The sequence below is a fragment of the Siniperca chuatsi genome, linkage group LG23, assembly GCF_020085105.1.
Source record: "Siniperca chuatsi isolate FFG_IHB_CAS linkage group LG23, ASM2008510v1, whole genome shotgun sequence".
Taxonomy (NCBI): Eukaryota; Metazoa; Chordata; class Actinopteri; order Centrarchiformes; family Sinipercidae; genus Siniperca; species Siniperca chuatsi.
Genome location: NC_058064.1, coordinates 21,747,657 through 21,772,256, shown reverse-complemented (window position 1 = coordinate 21,772,256; position 24,600 = coordinate 21,747,657). Strand labels below are relative to the sequence as shown.

Below are 24,600 nucleotides of genomic sequence, written 5' to 3'. Positions count from 1 at the left end.
AGTGATCGGAGTTGAAGCCGCGGAATCGAGGTCCCGCCCATACACCCGGCCAACTCAGTCGCAAGCTGGCCTCAGTTGTCAATCCTGATGTGTAACCCCCGTTTTTGACCATCAAATAACTAATTAAAACCAAACTTATCAGAAAAAATTAACACTTGAACATACAGTATATCAGCGTGATAAGAACTACCTAAAATGAGAGAAACCATCTTTGGGAAAAATTTATTTGACATGTACTTTGAGCTTTTAGTTTGGCTCAGTCCCATTCACTAACATTGAGGGGGGCGGGGTTTATGACCTATACTGCAGCCAGCCACCAAGGGCGATTGAGATGTTTTGGCTTCACTTTTGGGGAGATGTCATGTTGTCCATCTTTATATACAGTCTATGGTACCATGCATTTGTGAACATTTTACAACCAGTAAGTTTTTTTAAACTTTATTAACAACTGAATATTATACTATAAAAATAGAGAACTCTGTAAAATATTTTTTTCTTCTTCGGGCATTGTCTGTCCCGCGATACGACTCGGCTTGAATCGGTGTCTCTCAGAAGGCGGATCGCATCTTGCGTACCCACTTGGCTGGCTGTTCTGTAGCCGCGATGGCTTTCAGAGTTACTCACAGTTCATTCAGTTCTAACTTCGTCATGTTAGAATGCTGGATGTTGGCCTTCAACATGCTATGTGCGGTTCGGGATTCAGTTGACTCTCCTGGGCCCATGGATTGCAGAGCCAGAGGAGACATGTGAGGGGAAGAGAGCTAGGCTCCGGACAGATGGCCCACAGGCTGCCGTCCGGGAGTCACAGAACTTTGTTAAGGGCCTGCAAAGTATTGAAGAGAAGAGCACGTTGAAGAGAAGGGAAGACCTGACTGTTTGGGATTTCTCTGTTTTATGCTGCGTTCCAGACAACTCGGAACTCAAAATGTCTGACCTCCTACTATAAAAAGTACAATGGAACAAAGTCTGAGTTTCTACTTGTGAACTTGGGGTAAATTCAGCTACCCCAATTTCACGAAAAAGCAGCTGTCTGACGTCACGTAACAATGGCATCACCCATGGGAGCTCACATTAGGCTACATTTCAATCAATAGGGGACGGGGGTAGGATGTATTTGTAGACTACAGTATTGTATTAGGCTAGCGAGTGGAATATGAAGATACATTTCCGAGTATAAAAATGGAGTAAAATAATATGTATAATGGCGTCTGTTCATGCGTTGTTGTTTCCTCCTCTGTTTTGTTTATATATGCAAGGAGGCTGCACTGCTCAGAATTCAATTGTGTGTACACTTGCCAAAGAAGGTCAAGGTCAGCCATAATTTTGTTTAGGTTTGACGTCGTGCACCTGGAACTCTTTGAGGTCGGGGAGCGGACATTGTCTGGAACGCAGCATTAGTAGTTTTCTGTCCAGGGGGCGGTGATGTGATGTCATTGGCGCAACACTTCACTCCCACCCCAGATCTGTTCTGTCTTAATTATTTTCCTGTACTAATTTCTTCCTAAAGAATCAATTGTTTGTTACCAATTTAATGCTTACATGTTACAATTCTCATCAGTTGCTGAAAGACACTAAATACCTATTATATGAATAAGAGGATATCATAACCCAGGAAAATGTCATAAATGACAATCATGTTACATCTATTATTATTAATACACATATGTTCCTACATATATGCATAGATATACTTACATACAATTCCTGTATCAAAATCAGTATGTTGAAATAAAATTTCACATACTTCCTATCAGATTAATTAAACATGGTATATCAATTAATGTACATTTGACTCTGAATTGCCAAGTTCTTTTGTTCCTTGTTCCCTTTATTGATGAAGTCCAGATATCATGTCGAGGGGGGATTAGTGAGGGTCATAAATTGGCAGTGGTGTGAAAAAGTGTTTGCCCCCTTCCTGGAACCATGAATTCTGCTGTCTAACAAAAACTCCGGCCATCTGTTCGTGACCTCAAGCTGAAGCGAACTTGGGTTCTGCAGCAGGACAATGATCCAAAACACACCAGCAAGTCCACCTCTGAATGGCTGAAGAAGAACAAAATGAAGACTGGAGCGGCCTAGTCAAAGTCCTGACCTGAATCCTATTGAGATGCTGTGGCATGACCTTAAAAAGGCAGTTCATGCTCGAAAACCCTCCAATGTGGCTGAATTACAACAATTCTGCAAAGATGAGTGGGCCAAAATTCCTCCACAGCGCTGTAAAAGACTCATTGCAAGTTATCGCAAACGCTTGATTGCAGTTGTTGCTGCTAAGGGTGGCCCAACCAGTTATTAGGCTTAGGGGGCAATCACTAGTTCACACAGGGCCATGTAGGTTTGGATTTTGTTTTCCCTTAATAATAACAACCTTAATTTAAAAACTGCATTTTGTGTTTACTTGTGTTATCTTTGACTAATATTTAAATTTGTTTGATGATCTGAAACATTTAAGTGTGACAAACATGCAAAAAAATAAGAAATCAGGAAGGGGGCAAACACTTTTTCACACTACTTTAACTTTTATTGGCGTCTTCTCTGAGTCCTGGCAGGGATCGTTTTATGACCCAAAAGGAGAGTAAGACAGGATGTTTGGGGAACGTTTATCTTAAAATTCTCACAGAACTTGTTTATGACTCCCAGGCAGGCTGTTTATGAGAGGGCATCAGTTTTCTGTGGAATAGTTAAATTGTTCATCATCATCATAATCCTACAAGTGTGAGTAGGTTTGTTTTATCATCATCATCATTCATATCATGAATTATGAACAGACACATTTGCAATAACCTTCTTTGACTGACAGGACCACTTTAATGCATGTGCAGAATGGATCGGGCAGCTGGTACGGATCGGGCACTGACAGGCACAACAAAAAATGTTAGCAATAGCTCGCTAGCTGCTAACTGTTAGCAATAACTACAGAACACACAGCTAGCGTGATAGCTTCCCCGGCTCCAGTTCATATGTAATATGTCATGTGTAAACACTTGTTACACACTGTTACAAAGTTATATCGTTGTTATTTTAAACACTGTTTATTCGGTTACACCACTGTAAAGTAAGTTTTCCTCAAAATCACCATTCCCCTAAGATTATGTTTTAATGTCGGCAAATGATCGAAATAAAGTCACATTGTCACTCGACGTCTATTGGACTGTTGGCCTCAACGCAGGTTGAGGAAATGTTTTCTGGGTAGTAGACCTGGTGCTAATATTTTTTTGTCAAACCTTTTCCAAAAATAAACTTTAACTGTCAATTGAGTTAAGATTATTTTGTCAAAGATCCAAGTTTTAATAAATCAGAACTTTCCTTTAAGGCATATTTTGTAATTAGTATGAGATACAGATTCCATACGTCATAATTACAAGAGATATAAGCAATAATTATAAGAAAACATGATGATTTTTTTAACATTAGTGATGCACGCAGTGTGCTTCTTAGTCTGGCAAAAATGGGGCAATGAAATCAGTTTGATGTACAGGAGAGGTAGGGAAACAAAACATTGGAAATTTAATTTAACCTATGTTTCAAGAGAAGGGAAGTTGCCTCTGGGGCATGAAAGAACCACCAGAGGAGAGCACAGAATTGGAGGATGAACAGCAGACAACCAGCAGCTGAGGCTTCAGCACCAGCAGCCGTCATCACCGCCCTCCCCACCTCTCACTTGACAAATGTTTACAGATGGCCGTGCCCGTGACAGAGGTAGGTAGGGCGACAGCGGTGTGATGCTGGGTGCTGTCTCCCAGAGGGCTCAGCACAGTCTCCTCACGTAGAACCATAATGGAGAATGTCTGGAGCGGGTTGATTGAGGCAATCAATCACCGTCTGCAGGCCTTCCCTCATGGACAGCACAGCTAGCAGTAACATGCACACAGTTTATTACAAAAGCCAAACTATTCCTCCTACTACGAGACTATGTATGATTTTATTCCCATATGGGTTTTTACAATTGGCAAAGTTAGAACAAAGAAAATCAGCTTCCATACACTCAGCTTGAGGAGTCTATAGACATTCATCAGAACATGCTGTACATGTATTCAGTATTTGAGAAATTGCTTTGACATTTTTGAAGCTGCTGTCAAATTTTATGAATAGCTTTCAGTGTGCAGAGGCTGCTGTTCTTTGTTACTGCTGTGATTTTGAGACCTGAAGGAAGATTCTCAATTTCTGCCACTCATGGAGCGCAGGAGCAAGTGATAAAAATTACAACAATATTTGGACGTATGTCACTGTCAGGAAGTAACATCACTTAAAGTCTCATTCCTGAAATTCTACTGAAAACACTTTTAGTCAGTCAGTTAAGAACAGTATTGTCTGTGATGTGGAAAATTGTCTTTGGCCTCAACACACACTATACATTAAAAACAAAATAATACAATTAATTGAGGACAGACATTAAGGACATGACGTCAACGAACAACATTTTAAAAGACATAGATGAATCTTTGTGTCAGTTCAGACAGAGCACTGAAGTTGCGCTCTCATCAAGCTGATCAGCATCATTTCCCCACCACAACATAGAAATTAAAGCTCCTGAGTGTCGTCTCTAAAAGTGTGCTGAAATGAGTCACCAAGACGTCCGTGAGATAGGAGCGGAAGCTTCTCAGGAGTCAAACAACTTAGCCCTGCAGTCGCTGGTGTCCTTCACCTCTCCTTAGAGGACAGATAGCTATGATGCCTGCGATGACAAGATAAAGGAGCTGGTGACTTACATTAACCACCCGTCCAGGAAGTCTGAGCGCATTATCACTGATGTGCCTGGTCAAATTGCCCTTCATTGTCAATGCAAAACTCAGCTGCAAGCTGAGGAACAGGAGGAACGCTACACTCAACTGAAGCGTAGCTATCAATCTGTGCAACAGCCCAATGCCAGCTTGCACCAAGACTTCCTGTCCACCCAAGCCGAGCTCTGCCACGCACAAGAAGCTCGAGCTAAATGGCAGGAGAGCTGGTCCGAAGAAAACCCAGCCAACACGGTCGAATCTAACGTTCTAAGCACATTCGTTGTTTTTTTCGGTACCACACTGTTGGGCTTTTACATGTGTTAGGTTTCTATCATTGCATGCAGGGACAATAATTGCGTTTTATATTACAAAAATCCAGTAACACGGCTGTCGAATACAAGTTCGCTGCCGAGTTCCTATGTGATAAAGGGGCAATTATTGTGTCTTGCCGTGGCATTTAGGATCTTAGGATCTTTAGGATCTCTGCCTTACCAAATTCCCAACAACTGTGGCCTCTAGAAGGTGCTGTCGCTTGTTCATAAACATACATTGTTTTGGGGCGTGTGCTGAAAAGACTGATGATGTCGTTTTTCTTGGGAGGACATTCTTCCAAAACCCCATATTATCTGTCACACATCATGCTACTTTCTCATTTGCTCCTGACAGTCATGAAATCACATGGCAACCAGAAGTCCTTATCAGGTAAAGATAAACAGTTTGTTTTACCCGTTTGTATTACTTGTTTTCTTGCAATTGTTTTCCTTTTGAGGACAATCTCAGTGGGTGGCTCACAATCTGAAGAGCTTTATTCTGTGCCCCTTAGACACAATTAATATTCAAGTTATCATACTACATGACCATGTTAAAATACTTTTCTGTAAGATTCTTAAATACAATTTCCAATGTTCACTTCCACTGCAAAATCATTTAACTTTCTAAGGAGAAACAATCTCTGCAAGGCTTTATTCAGGTTCAAGGTAAATTTTACAGCACAGAGTTGCACAATGAAATGAAAGTTATAGCCCCCTTCATGCAGCAAACACAGAATGTATATACAAATATTTCAAATTAGAATAGAATAAAATTAAAAATAAAAACAATATATGATGGTTTGACCCTTTTAATCTACTGGGAGTAATGGGAATGTGGTCTGATTGTCCAAAGTGGGGGCGTAGTGGGTTTTGTAGCTGCGAGGAATGTTCACATAAACATGGTACAGGGTATTGTTTCCCCAGGTGGGGAACGCAGGTTTCAGCTACAATACAAATACCATCCAGCTGTTTCATCATGTGACTGCTGAACTTCAGCGAGGGAACGATACTGGAGATAAACAACATCTGAAAATGTTTTTAGTTTCTTTATCTCTCCTTGGGTTTCCACACATGCTACTGTACTGATACCTCATTTAGAGACATTTCCAACAACAGATTTTGAAAGTCTTGAATTGTGAGATGTTGCAAATAGGATTGGTGGTGTTTAAAGGATGTGTTCACATTTTTCCAGTAATCTGTAATAGGACTGGGCGATATGGCTTATAAATAATATCTTGATAATTTTAGGCTATGCCGCGATATATGATACTGTATATATCTCGATATTTTCCCATTTTTTCCAAAATAACATGCTGTAAATTCACATATAATGGCCAAGGCCTTTATTTCTCTTACCTGCAGAGGCCAGAGGATACCAGGCATTCAAATTCCCCCTGTTTGATAGTATATTTGATTGTTGAAGAAATAATTGCACCCTCATACTGATTTAATAGCATTAGCTTTAGGAGTGATAACTGAAAACAAATAGGCTTTTGAGCATGAGACACTTCATCATTTGAACTAGGAACAGGACTTTTGTAGGAATAAAATAATGAACCTCATTAGCTCTTTCAACGGCACCAACACTCTGTGGGTGGTAGGCACAATGCTGTCTCAAATCAATACCTGTTTTTTCTGCAAAAAATGAGATTGTGCTGTTAACAAAATGGGAGCCATTGTCTGACATTTTTTCAGGAATACCCCACCTTGGAATGATTTCCTTTAATAAATGTTTAGCAGTTACTTCTGCCTGTTTACAAGGAAAGTACTAGTTTTCAGTACTAGTAATTGTTTTCGCCGTGAAACTTCTTCTCCTGCTAATCGGTCAGGGCACCTCTGCAGATCAGCTGTTTGGCCGCATTGTTTACACCAGGGAACAGCTGATCGTGCTGAAGCCGAGCGGCATGGTGCCCAGGACAACTGATGTCCCCACTGAGATCTGGAGGAGGACACACCGAGGATGCAGAAGTGGAACGAAGCGGCGAAGGAAGAGAGAGGGGTGCAGACAAATGAGTTTTAAGAACAAGAGATTTAAGCCGTGTCTGCCTTCTCTCGTCATGGGCAACGTGAGATCATGAATAAGATGGTCGAGCTAACACCCTTAGCCCGGAGTCGGACGGAGTTCCGTGACTGTAGTTTGATGTGCTTCTCAAAGACATGGCTACACTAGGATATCCCGGACTATAACATAACATTTCCATCGACGGCTTTGAGACTGTTTGGGCAGACAGGGATCACAACGGGAGCGGTAAGCTGAAAGGCAGCAGGCTTGCTGTTCTGGTATTCATTCATACTTCTTACTGCTGTGCAACATCCTCCATCTCATTATAATCTTAATAAGCTACACTTAACTTGACAGTTCATGCACTATTACGTTATACCGTATTACTATCATCAACCAGTAAACCCACTTTGTTCTTCACACTTGAATTTTACACTTCACACATTCATTTTATACTTATACCCACTTGGTACTTAATATATCTGACTTGTATTATACTGTATTATATCTTTTGCTTAGTACTTCTATTCCTGTGTGCACTGACGTGATAGTGAGCTGCTGTAACAAAAGAGTTTCCCCTCAGTGTTCAATAAAGTATTTCTGATTCTAATTCTGATACATATGTTGTGTTTAGCACACACCAGACATCTTTTGCAAAAATGTTCTGCTACTGTGCTGAACCCAATTGAATCCAATTCTGAGCAATGAAATCAATCATACCTCCCTTTGAAACATGGTCTAGTCCATGTGAGAGCTTAGCCATGTAGGGAAAGAGTTGCCTCGGCAAACAAGGTTTACCTTGTGGACCCCTCCAGACACCCTCTGGATCACAACCATGTTTCCTCCATGCAAACTTTTCCACAGGACTTGCCATTGATTGGATCTCTTTAAAGGACATGTGCAGATCAAAAGATGTCTGAGCCACAGCAGAGTCAAGATACATCTGAAGTGAGTGTGACTCAGATGAGACAGCAGCAGATTTAGAAATATAATCTGCAAAAGAATTTCATTTAAGCACAGCGTCTGCAAGCCTAACATGCCCTTGACTTACAAACAGCTACCTGGGATGGAAGCACGATGGCTTCAAGAAGATTGTTAGCAAGATGATGATGCTAAATAGATGTGCCCTGGGATGTAAGGAATCCTCTGTTCTTCCATAGAGTTCCAAAGTCATGCACCATTCCAAAAGCATATCTACTATCAGTGTAGATAGTGACAGATTACCCATCTGCAAAAATGCATGCCCTTGTTCGAGTGAAAATTTCAGCAGCCTGGGCAGAAAGATGAGCTGGAAGTCTTGCAGATTCCACTATGTCATGATCACTAACAATGGCATAGCCAACAGCTCCAACCCATTTACCCGTCCAGCTGACCCATCCACATAATAAATCAGATCAGGGTTAGGAAGAGGTGTAGTAGAGAGATCCTGTCTGGGAGTTACTGCTTCAGTGATTGCTGCCAGACAATCATGAGTTTCACTATCCTCCTCAGTAGGAAGGAGAGTGGCTGGATTCAACATGTTACACCTTTGTAAAGTGACATGTGGTAAACTCAGGATATTGTAGTAATGAAGAGTGGAAGCAGGGGTGAAGTGAGCCATTTTGGCCTGTAAGCTACCAATGAGGAGGAAGCTGTCACTGCTGCTGCAGCCGCAGCCACTCCTCTGGAACAAGGAGGAAGACCTCTCTTTCAGAATAGTGGGCAAATGATCTAAATTTATCACTGTGTTTTTGAAGCAAAACAGCACTATAGAACCCATTTGTCTCATCAACTGCCAGCCTAAAGTCTTTTGACATATCGGGGGTGCCGAAAGCAGGAGCAAAAGCTTAAGCTTCCTTCAGCTTCACAAAAGAGTCAGTAGCTTCAGGAGTCCAAGTCACTGAGTCATGTGCAGTCAGTCCAGTCACATGCGCCAAGTCGGAAAAGCAGTTGAGCCATTTTAGCATAATCACTGCCTGCAGTAGCCTGTGCATCCTAAAAAGGACAGCATCTGCTTTTTTTTGTCACCGGTTTAGGCATTGACAAAACCGCTTGAGTTCTGTCTTTGCCAGTTGTCTGTTTGTTTTGTGAGATCTCAGATCCTAAGTAGTGTACTTGTTGTTTCACCAGCTGGAGTTTTTCTAGTGGCGCTATAATTTTCGCTTTAAAAGTGAAAGCAAACCAGTATTGTGATGCCGGATCAACTGGAATACCAAAGAAAGCATTAGACAAATCTTTATACAGTAAAAGTAAAAGTGCATTGCCATGCACAGAAGACAAAATTGTGGCTGGGTTTGGTACAACCGGTGCAAACACAGCTTCATTTACAGCACGCAGATCATGAACAGGTCACCTGGATTTGCCATCAGTTTTCCTCACGGGAAGAAATGGAGTGTTGCATGGAGATGGCGGAGATGGAACAATAATTCCATCCTTCAAGAGTTGTTCAGTGATTGGAGTCATGCCTTCTTCAGCATCAGGTCTAACCAGGTCATTTGTTGGGTCTGTAATCCGATTTAGGAACCACAACTAATGGAGTGGCATCCTTAATCAGAACCACATCATACTTACAGTTGCCCACAACTGTTTGGAAACCATCCCATTGCTGGATGGGTATTTTTAAACACAGGAATGTCTATCACAAAATTATGGACCATAGTGGGAAATGGATATGCCACCTGAAAAGTTTTGTGGGCACTCAATGTGGAAAGGATGGATGGTGGCTCCCTTCCTGTAGTTTACCTTTTGACCTGTGGCTAAATCAGTGTCACAATAGGACACACCCATGTCTTGTAAAGCCATTCCTACTTCATGATCTGAAAGTGCTAATGACCTAGCCAGAACAGCATGAGGGACACCAGTCTTCCAAAACACTTTCCTCTGTATCTCAGATTAACAAGTAAAACAACAAAATACCATTCAATTTCATTTTATTTTTATATTGCCAATTAATAACTGAACTTTTCCTATAGAGCAGGTCTAGACTGTATTCTTTATAATATTATTTAGAGAGACCCAACAATTCCCACCAAGAGGAAGCACTTGGCAACAGTGGCAAAGAAAAACTTCCTTTTAAGAGGCAGAAACCTCAAGCAGAGCCAGACTCTGGGTCGCCATCTGCCTCAACCAGTTAGCTTGAGAGAGAGAGAGAGAGAGAGAGAGAGAGAGGCGCAGGAGTAGCACAAATTCCACATAGAATTTTAAAATAACAATAATGTGTCATGGTTTGAGGTTTTATGTATTGTATTTCCTGTTTTATTTTTAAATGCTCTTTCCCCTCATGTGTCTGGTAATTTTACTTCCTGTCTTTGTTTGCTTTTCCCACCAGTTTTATTTGTTTGCTCTGCAACACCTGTGTCTCGTTATCTACCTTCACCTGAGTGTATTTAGTCTATATGCTTCCCGTGTCTCTTTGTCAAGTTCTCTTTGTCTTTTGGTCAAGCGTCCCAGCATTTATTTCCCTGGTGTTTTGGATTATTCTGTCTCCCTTGGACCTTGTGGACTTCTTCCCTGATTTTTTGATCACTGCCTGAAATCAGTCTAAGCCTTTTGTGTTCTTGAATAAATTACTGAACTGCACCTGCTCTGCCTCTGTGTCTGCATTTTGGGTCCAATCCCTTATTTCTCCTGCTACCCTGCTTGACACCATCACAACATAATATAATGGTAGTGGTAATATTAACGTTTATAAAACAATAATAGTAATGATGATAGGAATAATAAGACTAAGAATAATATGACTAATAATATTATTTGTAGTAGCAGTTGTCAAGCAGGAACATGGGGACAGTAGGTGACTTGCAATCATAAATACAGACTCTACAGCTCCGGAGGCAGAAATACCTGCAAGAAGCGACAGAAGGAGAGAGGAGAGATGAGACAGCACAAAACTACAGGAGAGAGAAGAGGAGGAAAGAGGTGCATCATGGGAAGTCTCCCAGCAGTCCAGGCCTATAGCAGCATAACTAAGGGATGGTTCAGGGCTCACCCAAGCCAGCCCTAACTATAAGCTTCATCAAAGAGGAAAGTCTTAAGCCTACTCTTAAATGTGGAGATGGTGTCTGCCTCCCAAACCCAAATTGGCTAGCTAAGTTGTCCTCTTGAGGACAATTAGAGCTTGTCCTCCTTTTCGGCTCTGTCCCTTTGTTTGAGTTTCGGGGCTCTGCCCACCATTTTGGCTCTTTACGTGACGAAGACCCACGTGGTCACGTCCACCATCTTGAGTTTCAGCTTGATCAATAGATATAACTGGATGTCCTCCACATAACAATGAAAGTTTATGAAGTGTTCCTAAAAGTTTCCTAAAAATATTGTCTAAAGGAAGCATATATTAGGTGAATAGAATGGGTACAAGCACTGAACCTTGCGGAACTCCGTGACTAATTTTGGCGTGCATGGAGGATTCATCCATGCAACCTTTCCTCATCTGTTCGTCTGTCCCACTCTTTTTCAAACTGTTCATATGCATCTTCATATGCCACATGAGACACACACTTAATCATACGTAGGAGCAGTTGGGGAGTGGTATACCATAACAGCTTCATCTCTGTTCATCAACAGAGTCAGACTTTCTCAATTTTAAGCCATTTTCAGCGCAAACAATAATCAGGCCCAGAGCACAAAAGCATTTTCCTGCCAAATTTTTCTTCCTCCCAGATGGAAGCAAGCAAACCCAGACTTTCAATTGCCATTCAAAAATCTGTGGAAGATATCACCAACAACCCCGTTTTTATAGTCTATGGATACAACAGGCAAAAAAGAAAAAGCAAATGTAAGTATCAGTACTTTAATTGTGATATAAAAAGGGAGAATTTTAGGGAGAAAATGTCTGAAACAAAAACTGCAACAACATTGCTTATTAATCCCTTCTTCACAGGTCCATTTTGTATTAAGTAAAAAACAATAACATCCTGACAGTACAGCACAGTCAGTTATGAAATCATGGAAATAAAAATTAATCAAATGTCACTCTTCTTTGTGACGTGTTGCAGCATTCAGGCTGACTGTAAAAGCCTCCATCTGTACCCTCAGAGACAAAGTGGAATTTAGACCTGATCAGAGCATAAACTCCAACCTGAAGGAAAAAAACCTGATTTGAGCCTAAGAGATTTAGATTTCGAAGAGCCTGAAGTTGAATAAATATTGATGATGCAATTGCTAGTCATTTCAAATGATACACATTATTTTTCTCCTCAGACTCCAGCTCATATCCATTTGGGTTCTGTTGGCTTCAGCTTTTGGCAGCTGAGTGAGTGCTGCAAGTGATTCAGCAATTGTGCATTGATAACAAAGTCCTATTTCACTGTGAAAGAGCACAGAGGAGTCTGACTGATATCACTCTGTCTGAAGTTACTGTACATACAAGCACTGTCAACTAAACAAGTTGGACATGTTGAGGACATGTTGAATATTGATGTACTGTCAGCTTTTTGCAGCTTTTGATATGATGCGAACAGTCACACGCAACAGGTTTTTGGAATGCATTGCTTCAGTTTGTGCTTATCCTACAGGGAATTTTTCTTATTTTGTAATAAAGAGTCATTGTGTGTAGGAATAATAAATAAATAAAAAAACACGAAAAAATGCAGTGTAATGCTTTACATATGGGTTAAAAAGGAGCAGCAATTTTTTAGCATTAAAAGCTAGAGCCTATACAACTACACATGCTTTATGAAATACACACAAGGGTTAACATACTTGTATGGTGCCATACTGTTTCTGATACACAGAAATACACATTCTGGGACTTTTAAACCAAATGTTAATGCAGACACACAATAACCACTGTGGGTTACACAAAAAGAGAATTTGATTAATTTGATTTTGATTATTCAAAACACCCAAAATAAATGGATGCGTACATGGATAAATAGGTACTGCAGTTCTGCCAATGGCTGTGTCAGTAGATTCCTGTGGCTCTGCTGGCAGTAGCAAGTGTCACTGTAGCACTTCTGCTTCTCCAAAGCAGTGTAAGTGTAAGCCAGGCACTCCCTGTAGAGGCATTGTGGGACGGTTTTCAGTTGGGTGAGGTCCTCTAGACAAAATGTTGGGCGAATCTTCTGGGTGAACAGTGTCACGGGTCAGGTGTCAGGAATTGTGTTCCACAGAGATGGAGGACCCAGGGGGGACTGAGGAAGCCAAACAGAAGGCACTCATGGTGGGCGTCTCCTGAGTGGACCAAGGGTCAGTGATCCAAGAGGGTTGACACACACTTCTGCTGAGAGAGAGAGCAAGGAGTAGAGATCATGGTTGAGCTATGATGTCAAGCATAGGTGTCCAGTGGTTTAACATAGACCATCATGCCTAGCAGCCACCTGTTTAGTAGCAGGGTAGGATTTGGTGTAGATACATGCAACAAAAGAATGCCATGTGTTTATGTGAGAAAAAATGTAACGGTAATCATTGAAAACACATATTCTTTTGTATTTTGTGAGCATGTACAATTATCATATGTTAGAAAATATCATGTTCATTTGATACAGGCCCACAAACTCTTTACAGTTTTATAGCAATATAGCTATTCAGATACACTATTCATGTCATGTGCTGTGCATCTAAAGTTACAAAAAACTCTAAAAATCTTACACTGTATATTTCAACCAGAGGTGGTTTAACAGACTGTACAGTCTGAAGGAGCTGATACAAAGAGATCAGCAAGCACTCACTAAAGTCCAACTACCTCTTAAATGACCTGTCAGTTCAGGACAGAAACCCAACTCACAGCCAATATATTGTGACCAGCCATTTTACCACCTGTGTGTGTCGTTAGGAGACAACAATTCCTCTATAAGGCAAACATAGAAAATGGACAGACTAGATATGCCAGGCTTAGAACCAGTATGTATGTGCAATTTTATTTAAAGGTAAAATTCTGTCCCAGTGACCTGACATTGGCCTGACATTATGGGGCTGGTGGGTTGGTGTTTACATTATTCTTCATTTGTAAATGGTAAATGGACTGTACTTGTATAGCGCCTTTCTAGTCTTACGACCACTCAAAGCGCTTCACACACTACATATCACATTCACCCCAATCACACACTTTCAATTCAATTCAATTTTATTTATATAGCACCAATTCATAGCAGAAGTTATCTCATTGCGCTTTTCCATTAGAGCACATCTAGACCGTACTCTTTATAATATTAATTACAGAGACCCAACAAATCCCACCATGAGCAAGCATTTGGCGACAGTGGCAAGGAAAAACTTCCTTTAAGAGGGCAGAAACCTTGGACAGAATTTATTCATACACTGATGGAAGGTGCCAACAGCTCATCAGTACAAAGAAACTAATTAATCATTCACACACACTCACACACCAAAGGCAGCCCTCAAGGTACCCTTCAGCGTCTGTATCAGACGCACTGGGCTTTCAATTAACTCCAATGTAGAACCATACGTGGTAATATTAGACGCTCAGAGCAACTGCTCCGGCAGTCCATTCACTCCAATATTAACCTGACTATAAGACGCTGTGAGCAGCAGTCCCATTGGAGAACTGAGGACCCGGAAGTATTTTCCTCACTGTTAATTCCCATGTAAAGGTTTTCTTTCAACGATATCCTCAACATTTCTCAAAATGAAAACCTGAAAGTGTCCTCGATAATTCAACAGTAAGATAGGTTAATGTTACGGCTATCAGTTTGAATGATTTCTCCTCTGATTCTGAGAAATAAAGGGTTTTTTTTGTCAGTTTAGGATAGCGGAAGGCTAGGCTACATTAGCCATGATCTTTAGCCACCACTGCAAGAGCAATCCTGCTCACTGCTAAAACTGAATTCTGGTGGAAAATGTTTAAATTACTTGATAAAGTACTTATTGTACAATGAATTTACAGTCATAATCAGCCAGACAGTGTGCCACATAGGTTTTTACATAGCCGTTTTTGGCATGAAATGTTCCCTGATCATAGAAAAGGTTTCAGTCGTAGTCATCTGGACACTGTTTTCAGAATCCCAACTGGAAGTCATTCTCAATTGTGAAAAAATGGAATGGGAACTAAGAAATTTAAGCTACTCTGTGTTACGTAAGCCCTGCCCTCAGGAAGGAGTCTACCTGAGTATCTGTGGATTAGCTAGTTTCACCTGAAACTGACCTAATTGTTTCCAAGATGGCCCAGTAATCAGGCCTATTGTTTTCTGGCTGCCCCTCCCTGATCCAGGAGAAAATGTTTTTTCTCTTCCCATTGGCTGTTTCCCAAGCTAAAAAACAAGGGGTGTTTGTCTCCTGTTTTGGCTAAAATGTCTTAAATAAAACAACATTTTTATTTTTTCTTAACATAGATTATCTAGATGCAGTGTAATTACTAGTTCAGCTGTAATAGATATTTGATATATTTAGTAGAGGTATCTTTTTACGATCATATTTACAACCCTTCTTTTCAAACCGGAAGAACTACCAATCCAAAACCCCATTTCTAGAATACTCGCTAAAATAGCTGAAATAAACCAACGTCTTTACTTTTCTTAACATATATCATCTAGATGAAGTGTAATTAATAATTCAACTGTAGTAGATATTTGATATATTTAGTAGATATATCTTTTTACGACCCTATTTACAACACTACTTTGAAAACCGGAGGAACTACAACTGTGGTGTTGATTTGTATCAAGCTGCATGGCAGGCCTGTAGGGAATTGTAATTTTTAGGAAATATTAGTATTTTTCAAATGATTGGAAGTTGCAAATTCTGAATTGAGAGTACAGTGGGGAGTTTAAGGGGATGGTAAACACATTTGTGTAATCAGATTTTAAATATCTAATTGTTAAATGGGTGAAAATCTATTTTAACAATATTATTTAATATCCTGTGCAATTAATTCTATTTCCATATTTATATTATGCAACTTTCATATATATGTTTATATATATATATATATATATATATATATATATGAACCAATATCCATAGCCACTCTTCGTGACGATCTGGCTGAGAGGGTTCAGGCCTATGCAGAACAACAGCAGGGATAGTGCTTGGTATATGCCACACTTGATGGTGACTTGTGGAACTGGCTTTGAGTCGGCTTCTAGAGTTATTTTCCACAGCCCCATTGATTTCTTGATGAAGACTCTTAGTATCCTGTTGACCTTGTACATTTCCAAGCATTCCAGTATCCATGCATGTGGCATTGAGTCGTAGGCTTTCTTGTTGTCAATCTAGGCGGAGCACAGGTTGGTCTGCCTGGTCTTGCAGTCTCGAGTCACTGCTCTATCGACCAGTAGCTGGTGCTTGGCTCCCCTGGTATTACTACCAATTCCCTTCTGGGCCCTGTCCATGTATTGAGCCATGTGCCTACTCATCTTAGCCGCTATGATACCTGACAGGAGCTTCCATGTTGTGCAGAGGCAGGTTATTGGCTGGTAGTTGGATGGTAGCAATGCATATATGTACACTACTACTCAAAAGTTTGGAGTCACCTGTTATATTGATGTTTTTCTTCTTCAATAATAGCTATTTTAACATAAAAACAGTATAATTATACACCAAATGTATTATTTACATTTGAAAAAATTTTAGAATAATTAAATGATTAAAACGTTTAGTCAATGTCCCCACAGTGCTGCCACTGACAGAGGAGAATACTGTTGGAACCATTTTTCCCCAAAATACTTTTTGATTATTCATTTGTTTTCCAGTCCAGAACTGCATAAGTGACCCTAGTTGAACCACAACTGTGCAACTGGGTTTTAAATATTTTGGGAAACCGTTTTTCTTTGGGCCCTCTGCAGTCTACTCAGTGGTTAGATTGAATAGGTTTAAACTGTGATTTGTCTCTCCACAGTATGTTCAGCTGCTATTCAGTGATCCAATTCCAATAGTGCTAACCCTGGACTAACCTGCTATTTCTATTTTGAAGTTTTAAGAATAGCTTTGCTAAAGCAACACACCTGTTTATTCCAGCTTGTTAGAGGCATTTTTTGTGCTTTTGACACTGAAACAGCAACCTGTTCCTGTTTAAATCTGCACAGATTTTAATGCTCAGCTTCCAATTTCTTTTACTAATGACTGCTGATTTCTTATATTCTTATTTAACTGTTTCTCAGATGTATCTTTGTCTCTTTCTGCCCTTTCAATTGTCAGTCTGGTTGAACCATTGCACAGTGTTTTGTTCTCCATGTACAAAACACAACTTTTTTTGCAAACCCTTCATACAAAATAACATTGATTTGTAAAGAGGATTTTTTGTATTCCTCTTAGCCATCTGACTGTACCGAATCTTATTTGACAGCACCCCAAGTTTTTGACTATGCTCACATGATAGCTGAAGTCAAGCACTCTATAACAGTTGGTCACATGTCTGTACTCTTTTGTTGCTGGATTATAAGAATTCAAACGTGCAAGGTGAAGGTTCAAAGGTGAGTATCTCAAAGCAGGAGCCATGAAGATTCTTCATACTGACACATCTAATTCTACAGGTCGCGGCCTTTCCAATGATGTATCTGGCTTAGCTCTACAGCAAAAGTTTAAATTTTCTCATTTCATAGACACAAGCCATCCCAAGCGTATAGTTTCAGACAGCACTTTGAAGGCCCACTATATAAAAAGAAGCTTTTTTGTTTGTTTGTTTTTTCTTTTTTAGCGGAACTTGTGAACAAAATTAGTCACCTTCAGAGATTAATTATTTTACAATACTGCTGACAATCTAGGGCATTACTCCAGGCATGGAGGAAGGCCTGAAGTGCTTGGGTTATGGCTGAAAAGACCAACTCGTTGTCATTCACAGGCCATCAAATACTGAGTCATGCATAGGCTACTACTTACACAACCCTGGAGATTTTTTGTATTTTTATGATTCTTCGTTTTGGGATTTTATGTCAGTAAGGTAATAATTAATTAAATTCAATTTCAAATCAATTTTATTTATATAGTGCCAATTCATAACAGAAGTTATCTCATTGCACTTTTCCTATAGAGCAGGTCTAGACCGTACTCTTTATAATATTATTTACAGAGACCCAACAAATCCCACCATGATTAAGAACTTGCCGACAGCCTCAGACACATATTCTTGGAAATCTAAAATTAAATGAGCAACTTCACATTTTACAATCACAGGTTATAAAACGCCTTTTATTAAGCAAGATCCTAGCGTATGGATCTTCAACAAAGATTATGAAAATAAACGCAAATTTTTGGCTAGAAATGTTATCAAAATGCATGTTAACGCAGAAACTCTTAAAAAATCTTAAATCTTAAAATAATGCATTTTCCACTGAGAATAAAAGAAATGTCCACCATCTAGGTTTTCACAAAAGAAACTTGGCAGACTAATTTCTATTGGTAGTATAGGACAAAAAACTTTGTTTCTCAGAACTGAAGGAAAAATCATTCAACCTGATAGCCGTAACATTAAACTATCGTATTGTTGAATTATCAAGGACACTTTCGTGTTTTTGTGTTGAGGATGTCGTTGAAAGAAAACCTTACCATGGGAATTAACAGTGAGGAAAATACTTTCGGGCGGTGGTTGCTCAGTTCTCCAATGTGACTGCTGCTCACAGCTTCTTATAGTGCCGTGGTCAGGTTAATATTGGAGTGAATGGACGGCCGGAGCAGTTGCTCTGAGCATCTAATATTGCTGCGGATGGTTTTACACTGGAGTTAATTGAAAGCCGGGTGCGTCTCATACAGATGCTGAAGGGTACCTTTTGCGTCTATATGAGATGTCAAGGGGCATGACAAAACGTCGGTGTTTGATGACCTGGGAATAAGAACTTTGTTAAAACACAGTAAACAACACATATCCCACCTGGAGCCAAGTTTTCAGATAAGGGCCCCGCTTGTTACCCATCTTTGCCTAATCATTAGCTTGCATACTTTAAGTAGACATTGAGGATGATTGCATACAGAAAACAGGTGAAGACTAAGAGTCCTCAGACATGCTATTGGCTTTGTGAGGCTGTACTTGCACAGCAGAGCTCTGAGCTCTAACATTATATGCTTACACAAGCATGCTAACATGCTCACAGTGACAATTCTAAGATGCTAATGCTAAGAAGGTATAATGTTTACCATGTTCACAATCGTAGTTTAATGTGTTAGCATACTAACATCTGCTAATTAGCACTAAACAAAAAGTCCTGATGGAATAGGTATTTGGTCAAAAACCAAAGTATTGGTCTAATATAAATTTTCCCCTGATGATGCCGCTAGATTAAATGTCAGAGTATCACCAAATTTATTTCAGTTCATCCTGAATGGACGATAAACGTCTGTACAATATTCTATGGCAATCCATCCGATAGCTGTGGAGATATTTCAATCTGGACCAAAGTGGTGGACCGACCAACCGACAGACAGACTAGCATTGCCACCCCTAGGGCCATGCCGCTAGCATGGCTGTAATTGGAATAACAAATAGTGGATGATTGCTTACATTCGCCCCACATGTAGCCCACCTTAGCTCTCTTACACACAAATGGGACCTAAATATCAGCCCCTTACTGCTGCAAGCTATTGTCTAACATTACAATAATATAATATTATTCCATGAACACTTTTTATTAGCAAAGGAAATCCTCCTTCCAAGATATTTGGGATTTAGACTTTTAAAGAAGCATTCAACTGGTCTTCAGACTCACAAGACAATATTTTTCAAATCTGGGTGAATGTGTTCTATGATTGGAGAAAAATGGGGCAACTTGTGGCGTAAGGGGGGAGATTTGGACAGGGCATTGAAAATCTGTCTCTAGTGTCTGTTGGTAGTAGGTGGGACTGCAATGTTGCTTTACCTGTGAAAGGAGCTGAGGAGGCTCAAACCCTCATCTGTGGGGAGGGTACGAGGAACGGCACTGTGGCAGAAGGCTACTGACGATCTGCAAGAAACTGACACTGTTAGACAGACACACAGCACAGATATACACTGTAAATATTTCAGATTTAAACACAAAAGATAATAAAGGCTTGTCCAAAGGAAAAAAAAATCAAGGACTCAACACTTACCCACACATCTGTAAGGTTGGGTTGGATTTAATATTTTGATTTCTCTCTTTTTTGATTTATTTTTGTGTTGAAGGGCTATATTGGTATAAGTATACTGCTTCATACTTTTGATTGATTCTGATTCTGAAAACAGTGTCCAGATGACTACGACTGAAACCTTTTCTACGATAGAGCACTCCTGGACGAATGAGGGACTACACCATCTTGCTTCATACTTATAACTACAAATGGATATTATGGAAATAAATATTGCTAGTGTGGAATAATAGAGGAGAATGATGATCAACCACCCAATCACAAAATACGACAAACAAAGTATTAATTCATAGATATTTACAGTATATAATAACATAACACTGTACAGATAAAGATTTAAAATACTTGGTATGTACACCTGCATTTAAAGTGGTCAGAAAGCAAACAGGCATCGACACACAACGGACACATTTATTGGTATGACATTTAACAGTCTGGATGTTTACACAGCAGGGCATTAGCTCAGAGGTGCTGCTTACAGTATGCTAGGACAGAACTCCCAACATGACCAAGAAAGATTTGATCACAACAAAATTAAACAGTGATTCTATAGTGTTGTGTGATATGGTCAGTATTAAGAGGTGATACTCTGACAGGACATTGGAGTTTTAGCTAGAGAGACATTTCTTTAATTTTAAATGCAGGGAGTGGGGCCACAAAGCCATTTTCTCTGGCTAAGCAAGATTAGACTGGAGGCCAAGAAAGACGCAAGGCAAAAAGGAAGAAAACTACAGTATATGCAATGTTAGCCCTACAGAGATACCCAAATTGGTTTATTTTCCTTTGGTAGGTCTGTCCATAAATATCATTTAATCATGGATGTATTCAACAATCCCAGTCCAAAGTGGAGCTCATCTTTGAATTGCGACAGTTTATATTTGCCGTTCCTTAAACCGCAGTGGGAATGCTGTTATAGCAGTTTTACTCCTCGCCAGCACACAGAGCAATGACCACCTATATTAATAGAGTTCTGACATTGCCTCACTGTTTCACTAACTTCTGTAACTCAATACAATCTTTTATTGTGGGTTAGTTTCTTTCATGGGTCTTTCTAAAAAAGTGAAACATGTTCCAGGGGTTAACTATACATATTCTAAGATAATTAAAATATAATAATTCAAACCCTTCATGATTTTTACAAAGTTAACCAACAATTAATTTGCTAGTATTCAAACAAGACCAGGTCAAAACCTAGTATATGGCTGGACCGTGTATGGTCAAAGTGCTATATTGTGGCCACATTGTTACACAGATAGTCAGTGGTAGTGTCTATAATGTGAATTCAAGGATATTAAATGTTCATCTGCAATTGTAGTGGTCCCAGTAATATTATATATGGTTAAGCCATGGTTATAAATGCAGTTGCAAGAGCAATTCTTTGCACTCATATATGAAGATGTTTGAGCTGAAAGAGAACTTATTCTAATTATCTATTAACTCCCCCTGCTCTTTCATTTGTTTCTATTGAGAGCTGTTTTCTCTCCTACGCTGCTCTCTGCTGGACTGTTACAGTGCATAACCATCGTCTCCACTTCTCACAGCAGCAGGTTTTATGTTGTTTTCCACTTTCATTCCCTCATGGTGAATATCAGGTATTGTACTGTCTCTGTGCCATCTGTGCACATATGATACTGTGATGTGCCATTGCGCTGTGATGCATTGGTGAGGTATGGACTGGTTATAGATTTCTCTTGAAGTGAGTGTGTGTTTGTGGGTATTACAGGACGGGCCCAGTGGGGCATGGACAATATGCTGCTTCGCCCTTAACCCACTAGCGATAGAATCTGGAGTTATGGTACGTAACTATCGTTCTATTTTGTATAAGCTTTGCCCTCTAAGGCTGTGAGTATAGGTGCAGCCCTCTAAGCTTTTTCCCCTTTGTTGAACAATTGCAGTTTACAAACTTAAGAAGGGAACAGCAGCTTACAAATGAAACAATAAATACAAGCCAGGAAATATAAATATATACACATACATATAACTCCAGTCATACATATACTGTATGCATTGTATAAAAAAAGTAGAAAAAACATTTAAACACACACAAAATGTAAACTTAAAGAATTTGAGCAACAAGGACTATAATTAAAATGAAAGAGCCTTAGACATGACTTCATATAATTCATTAAGAGACTGCTTATTCTTATATATCATTTTTATGGATGATAAATAGTTTTTACATTCATTTAAAAACAAATTAAGGAGGGTTTACTGTTTTTCCATTTGCATGTATGTATATGATATTTACCCATAATGATAATTAAGTTAACCATATCTGACACCTTCCTTGAGAGACCAACCATATATATCAAAACCTGAAATAAATCAAATGAAGGATTGCCAGTCCCAATATTTAACCCGCAGTAAAGATCCCACTAAAACTGCAATGTGACTGAACAAGAAAAAAAGAAATGCTCAATAGTTTCAGGCTCTTTCAAACAAAATCCACAAGGAAGTGATTGTATCAGGGGTGCTGTGCAAAACACATCTTGGTTAGGGTATGTTCATGAATTGTCACATATACTCTGTTAATCTGTTAAACATCTATAAACATCTACAGACTCTTGTTTAAATAGGGCCTTCCTATTGATTGTAATGGTTCTATTATTCCACAAGGTACAGCCATGCAGTTTAAAATTATGGGTAAATATAATTTTTCCAGTAATACAATATCTGTTTATGGAAATCTGACAGCTTAATAGGCAGTTTAGAAATCACATCTCCACATAAACTCTTTCTGGAATGAATATTTTGGAATATGAAACCATATAGAACCAGGATGTGCCAAATAAGCTTTTATCCAATTCAACTTGAACACTCCGATCAGATTCAAATTCAAGGCTTACAGACCGCCATAGTTAGATAGATAGATACATAGATAGATAGTGGGATATAAAATTAAAAGTTACAGATTTCCCCTTTTAATCATTTGAGGAAAAACACAAAGAGAATGACATGGATACATTAGTTTAGAAATACCTTCTGCCAAAAATAGAAAGATCTCTTATAAGCCAATGATTAAGACATTTTCTCATATTATCTATTTTTTCTTCTGTGTTCATTTTGTGTTTTGAATGGATTCAATATTTGCCTCAACACAAGGATAAAGAGGTAACAATTGACTTTTTTTCAAATTAGTAGAAAAGATTGACATTATGTCAAGGGCTTTTCCTATTTTAGATGTTTTTTAAGAAGATTACTGTGTCATCTGCAAAATGACTAATTTGGTGTTCATAATTAAAAATGCTAATTCCTTTTATTTGAGGATGGTTCACAATTAGGTAAGATAGCATTTGTGTACATATTATTATCAATTTTGGTGAAAATGGGAATCCTTGACTTAGGACAGGGTGATATATCAACCATATCATCATATTTGAGTTTTCCGTGTTTCCAGTGGTCGCCGCTGAGGGGTAGTTACGTTACTTTTGTCAGCTATAAAGTGTGTAGATAAGCTCAAGTTGCAGTATAATCTTTACTGAAAGGCTGTGTGCGTCATGACCATGGCTGTGCCTCTGGTGTTGTTTTTTTCCCTTTCCTGTGTTCCCAGTGCTCCCATGTCTATCTCTCTGCCTATCTCTGTCTGTGTATGTTTGTGTGTGGTCTCACCTCCTGGCTCCCAGCTCAGCAGCACACCTGTCTGCTATCAGCTCATCACCTCATCTACTTTGGCTGAACTCCCACTCATGGCCAGATCATTGTCTCTACTACCGTGGTAGTTTATGTCCGGCCTCTTAGTCTTTTTTTGCTATTTTCGTTCTTAGTTTATACCTGTGTTTAACGTGTTTGTTGCCTGCCTATCTACCTGCTTGCTTGCCTGTTATCCCTGCACCTCTCCTGGCAGCCATCATCTCCTCTCTACTTCACCTCCATATCCCTGTTGTTTGCAATAAAACCTCATAACCTCATCTCTCCTCTGTGTCCGAGTCCTGCACTTGGTCCACCATACAACTACCCGTGACAGTGTGTTGTGTTTGCTAGCACAGAAAATAAATGAAAAGTCCCTGTTTATGTAACTTTACTACGTCTTCTTCTCTTCACAGCAGAATTGGTCCAGACTGTGAATAGCTAGCTTGTTAGTAGCTACGAGTGATTGTGATTTTCTTCACTGTAGCAGAAATAAATCACAAGAGAAAACGTGATTAATCATCTAATTGCTCTGGTTAGTCTACCTGCAGCTTCCAGCTCTGAGACCTCCAGTTTTAGGCTATTTGAATTTACTTTAGCCTGACTCGTAGCTGCTAACTAGCTAGCTATTCACAGTCTGGACCAACTCTGCTGTGAAGAGTACAAGAAGACGCCGTAGTAACGTTACATGAACAGGGACTATTTTATGTGGCAGAAAACACAACACACAGCTTTTCAGTGGCTATTAAAACTTTACTACCCACAAGGCTACCTTACTTAAAGAAGAAAGCTCGGCTGGTAACACAGGTGCAGTTAGGCTTTAGGCATTCTAACCAGAGGTGGAAGAAATATTCAGGTCCATTACTTAAGCAAAAGTACCAATACAACCCCACTTTGAAAATACTCCACTTCAAGCAAGCTCCGCATTCTACCACATTGTAGGTCTCAGACCAAGTAGTCACCTTTTTGGTAGATT

The 24,600-nt window shown here is 39.6% G+C and overlaps 1 protein-coding gene across 3 annotated transcripts in view; it reads right to left on the bottom strand.

The window, feature by feature from the left end:
- Window positions 1–426: 426 nt before the first annotated feature.
- The window catches only part of LOC122871189 (protein bicaudal D homolog 1-like), a 93,755-nt gene continuing 69,581 nt past the window's right edge, over window positions 427–24,600 (bottom strand). The window contains exons 12-13 of one of the 3 annotated variants that reach the window (XM_044185975.1): window positions 19,751–19,834; window positions 11,781–13,227 (exon numbers count right to left, since the gene is read on the bottom strand). In XM_044185975.1, the coding sequence (XP_044041910.1) occupies window positions 19,781–19,834 (54 nt within the window). In that variant the 3' untranslated portion in view covers window positions 11,781–13,227; window positions 19,751–19,780. Of the gene's footprint in view, window positions 824–11,780; window positions 13,228–19,750; window positions 19,835–24,600 lie in introns of those variants that run through there. The other 2 variants (XM_044185974.1, XM_044185976.1) reach the window with 2 other exon arrangements.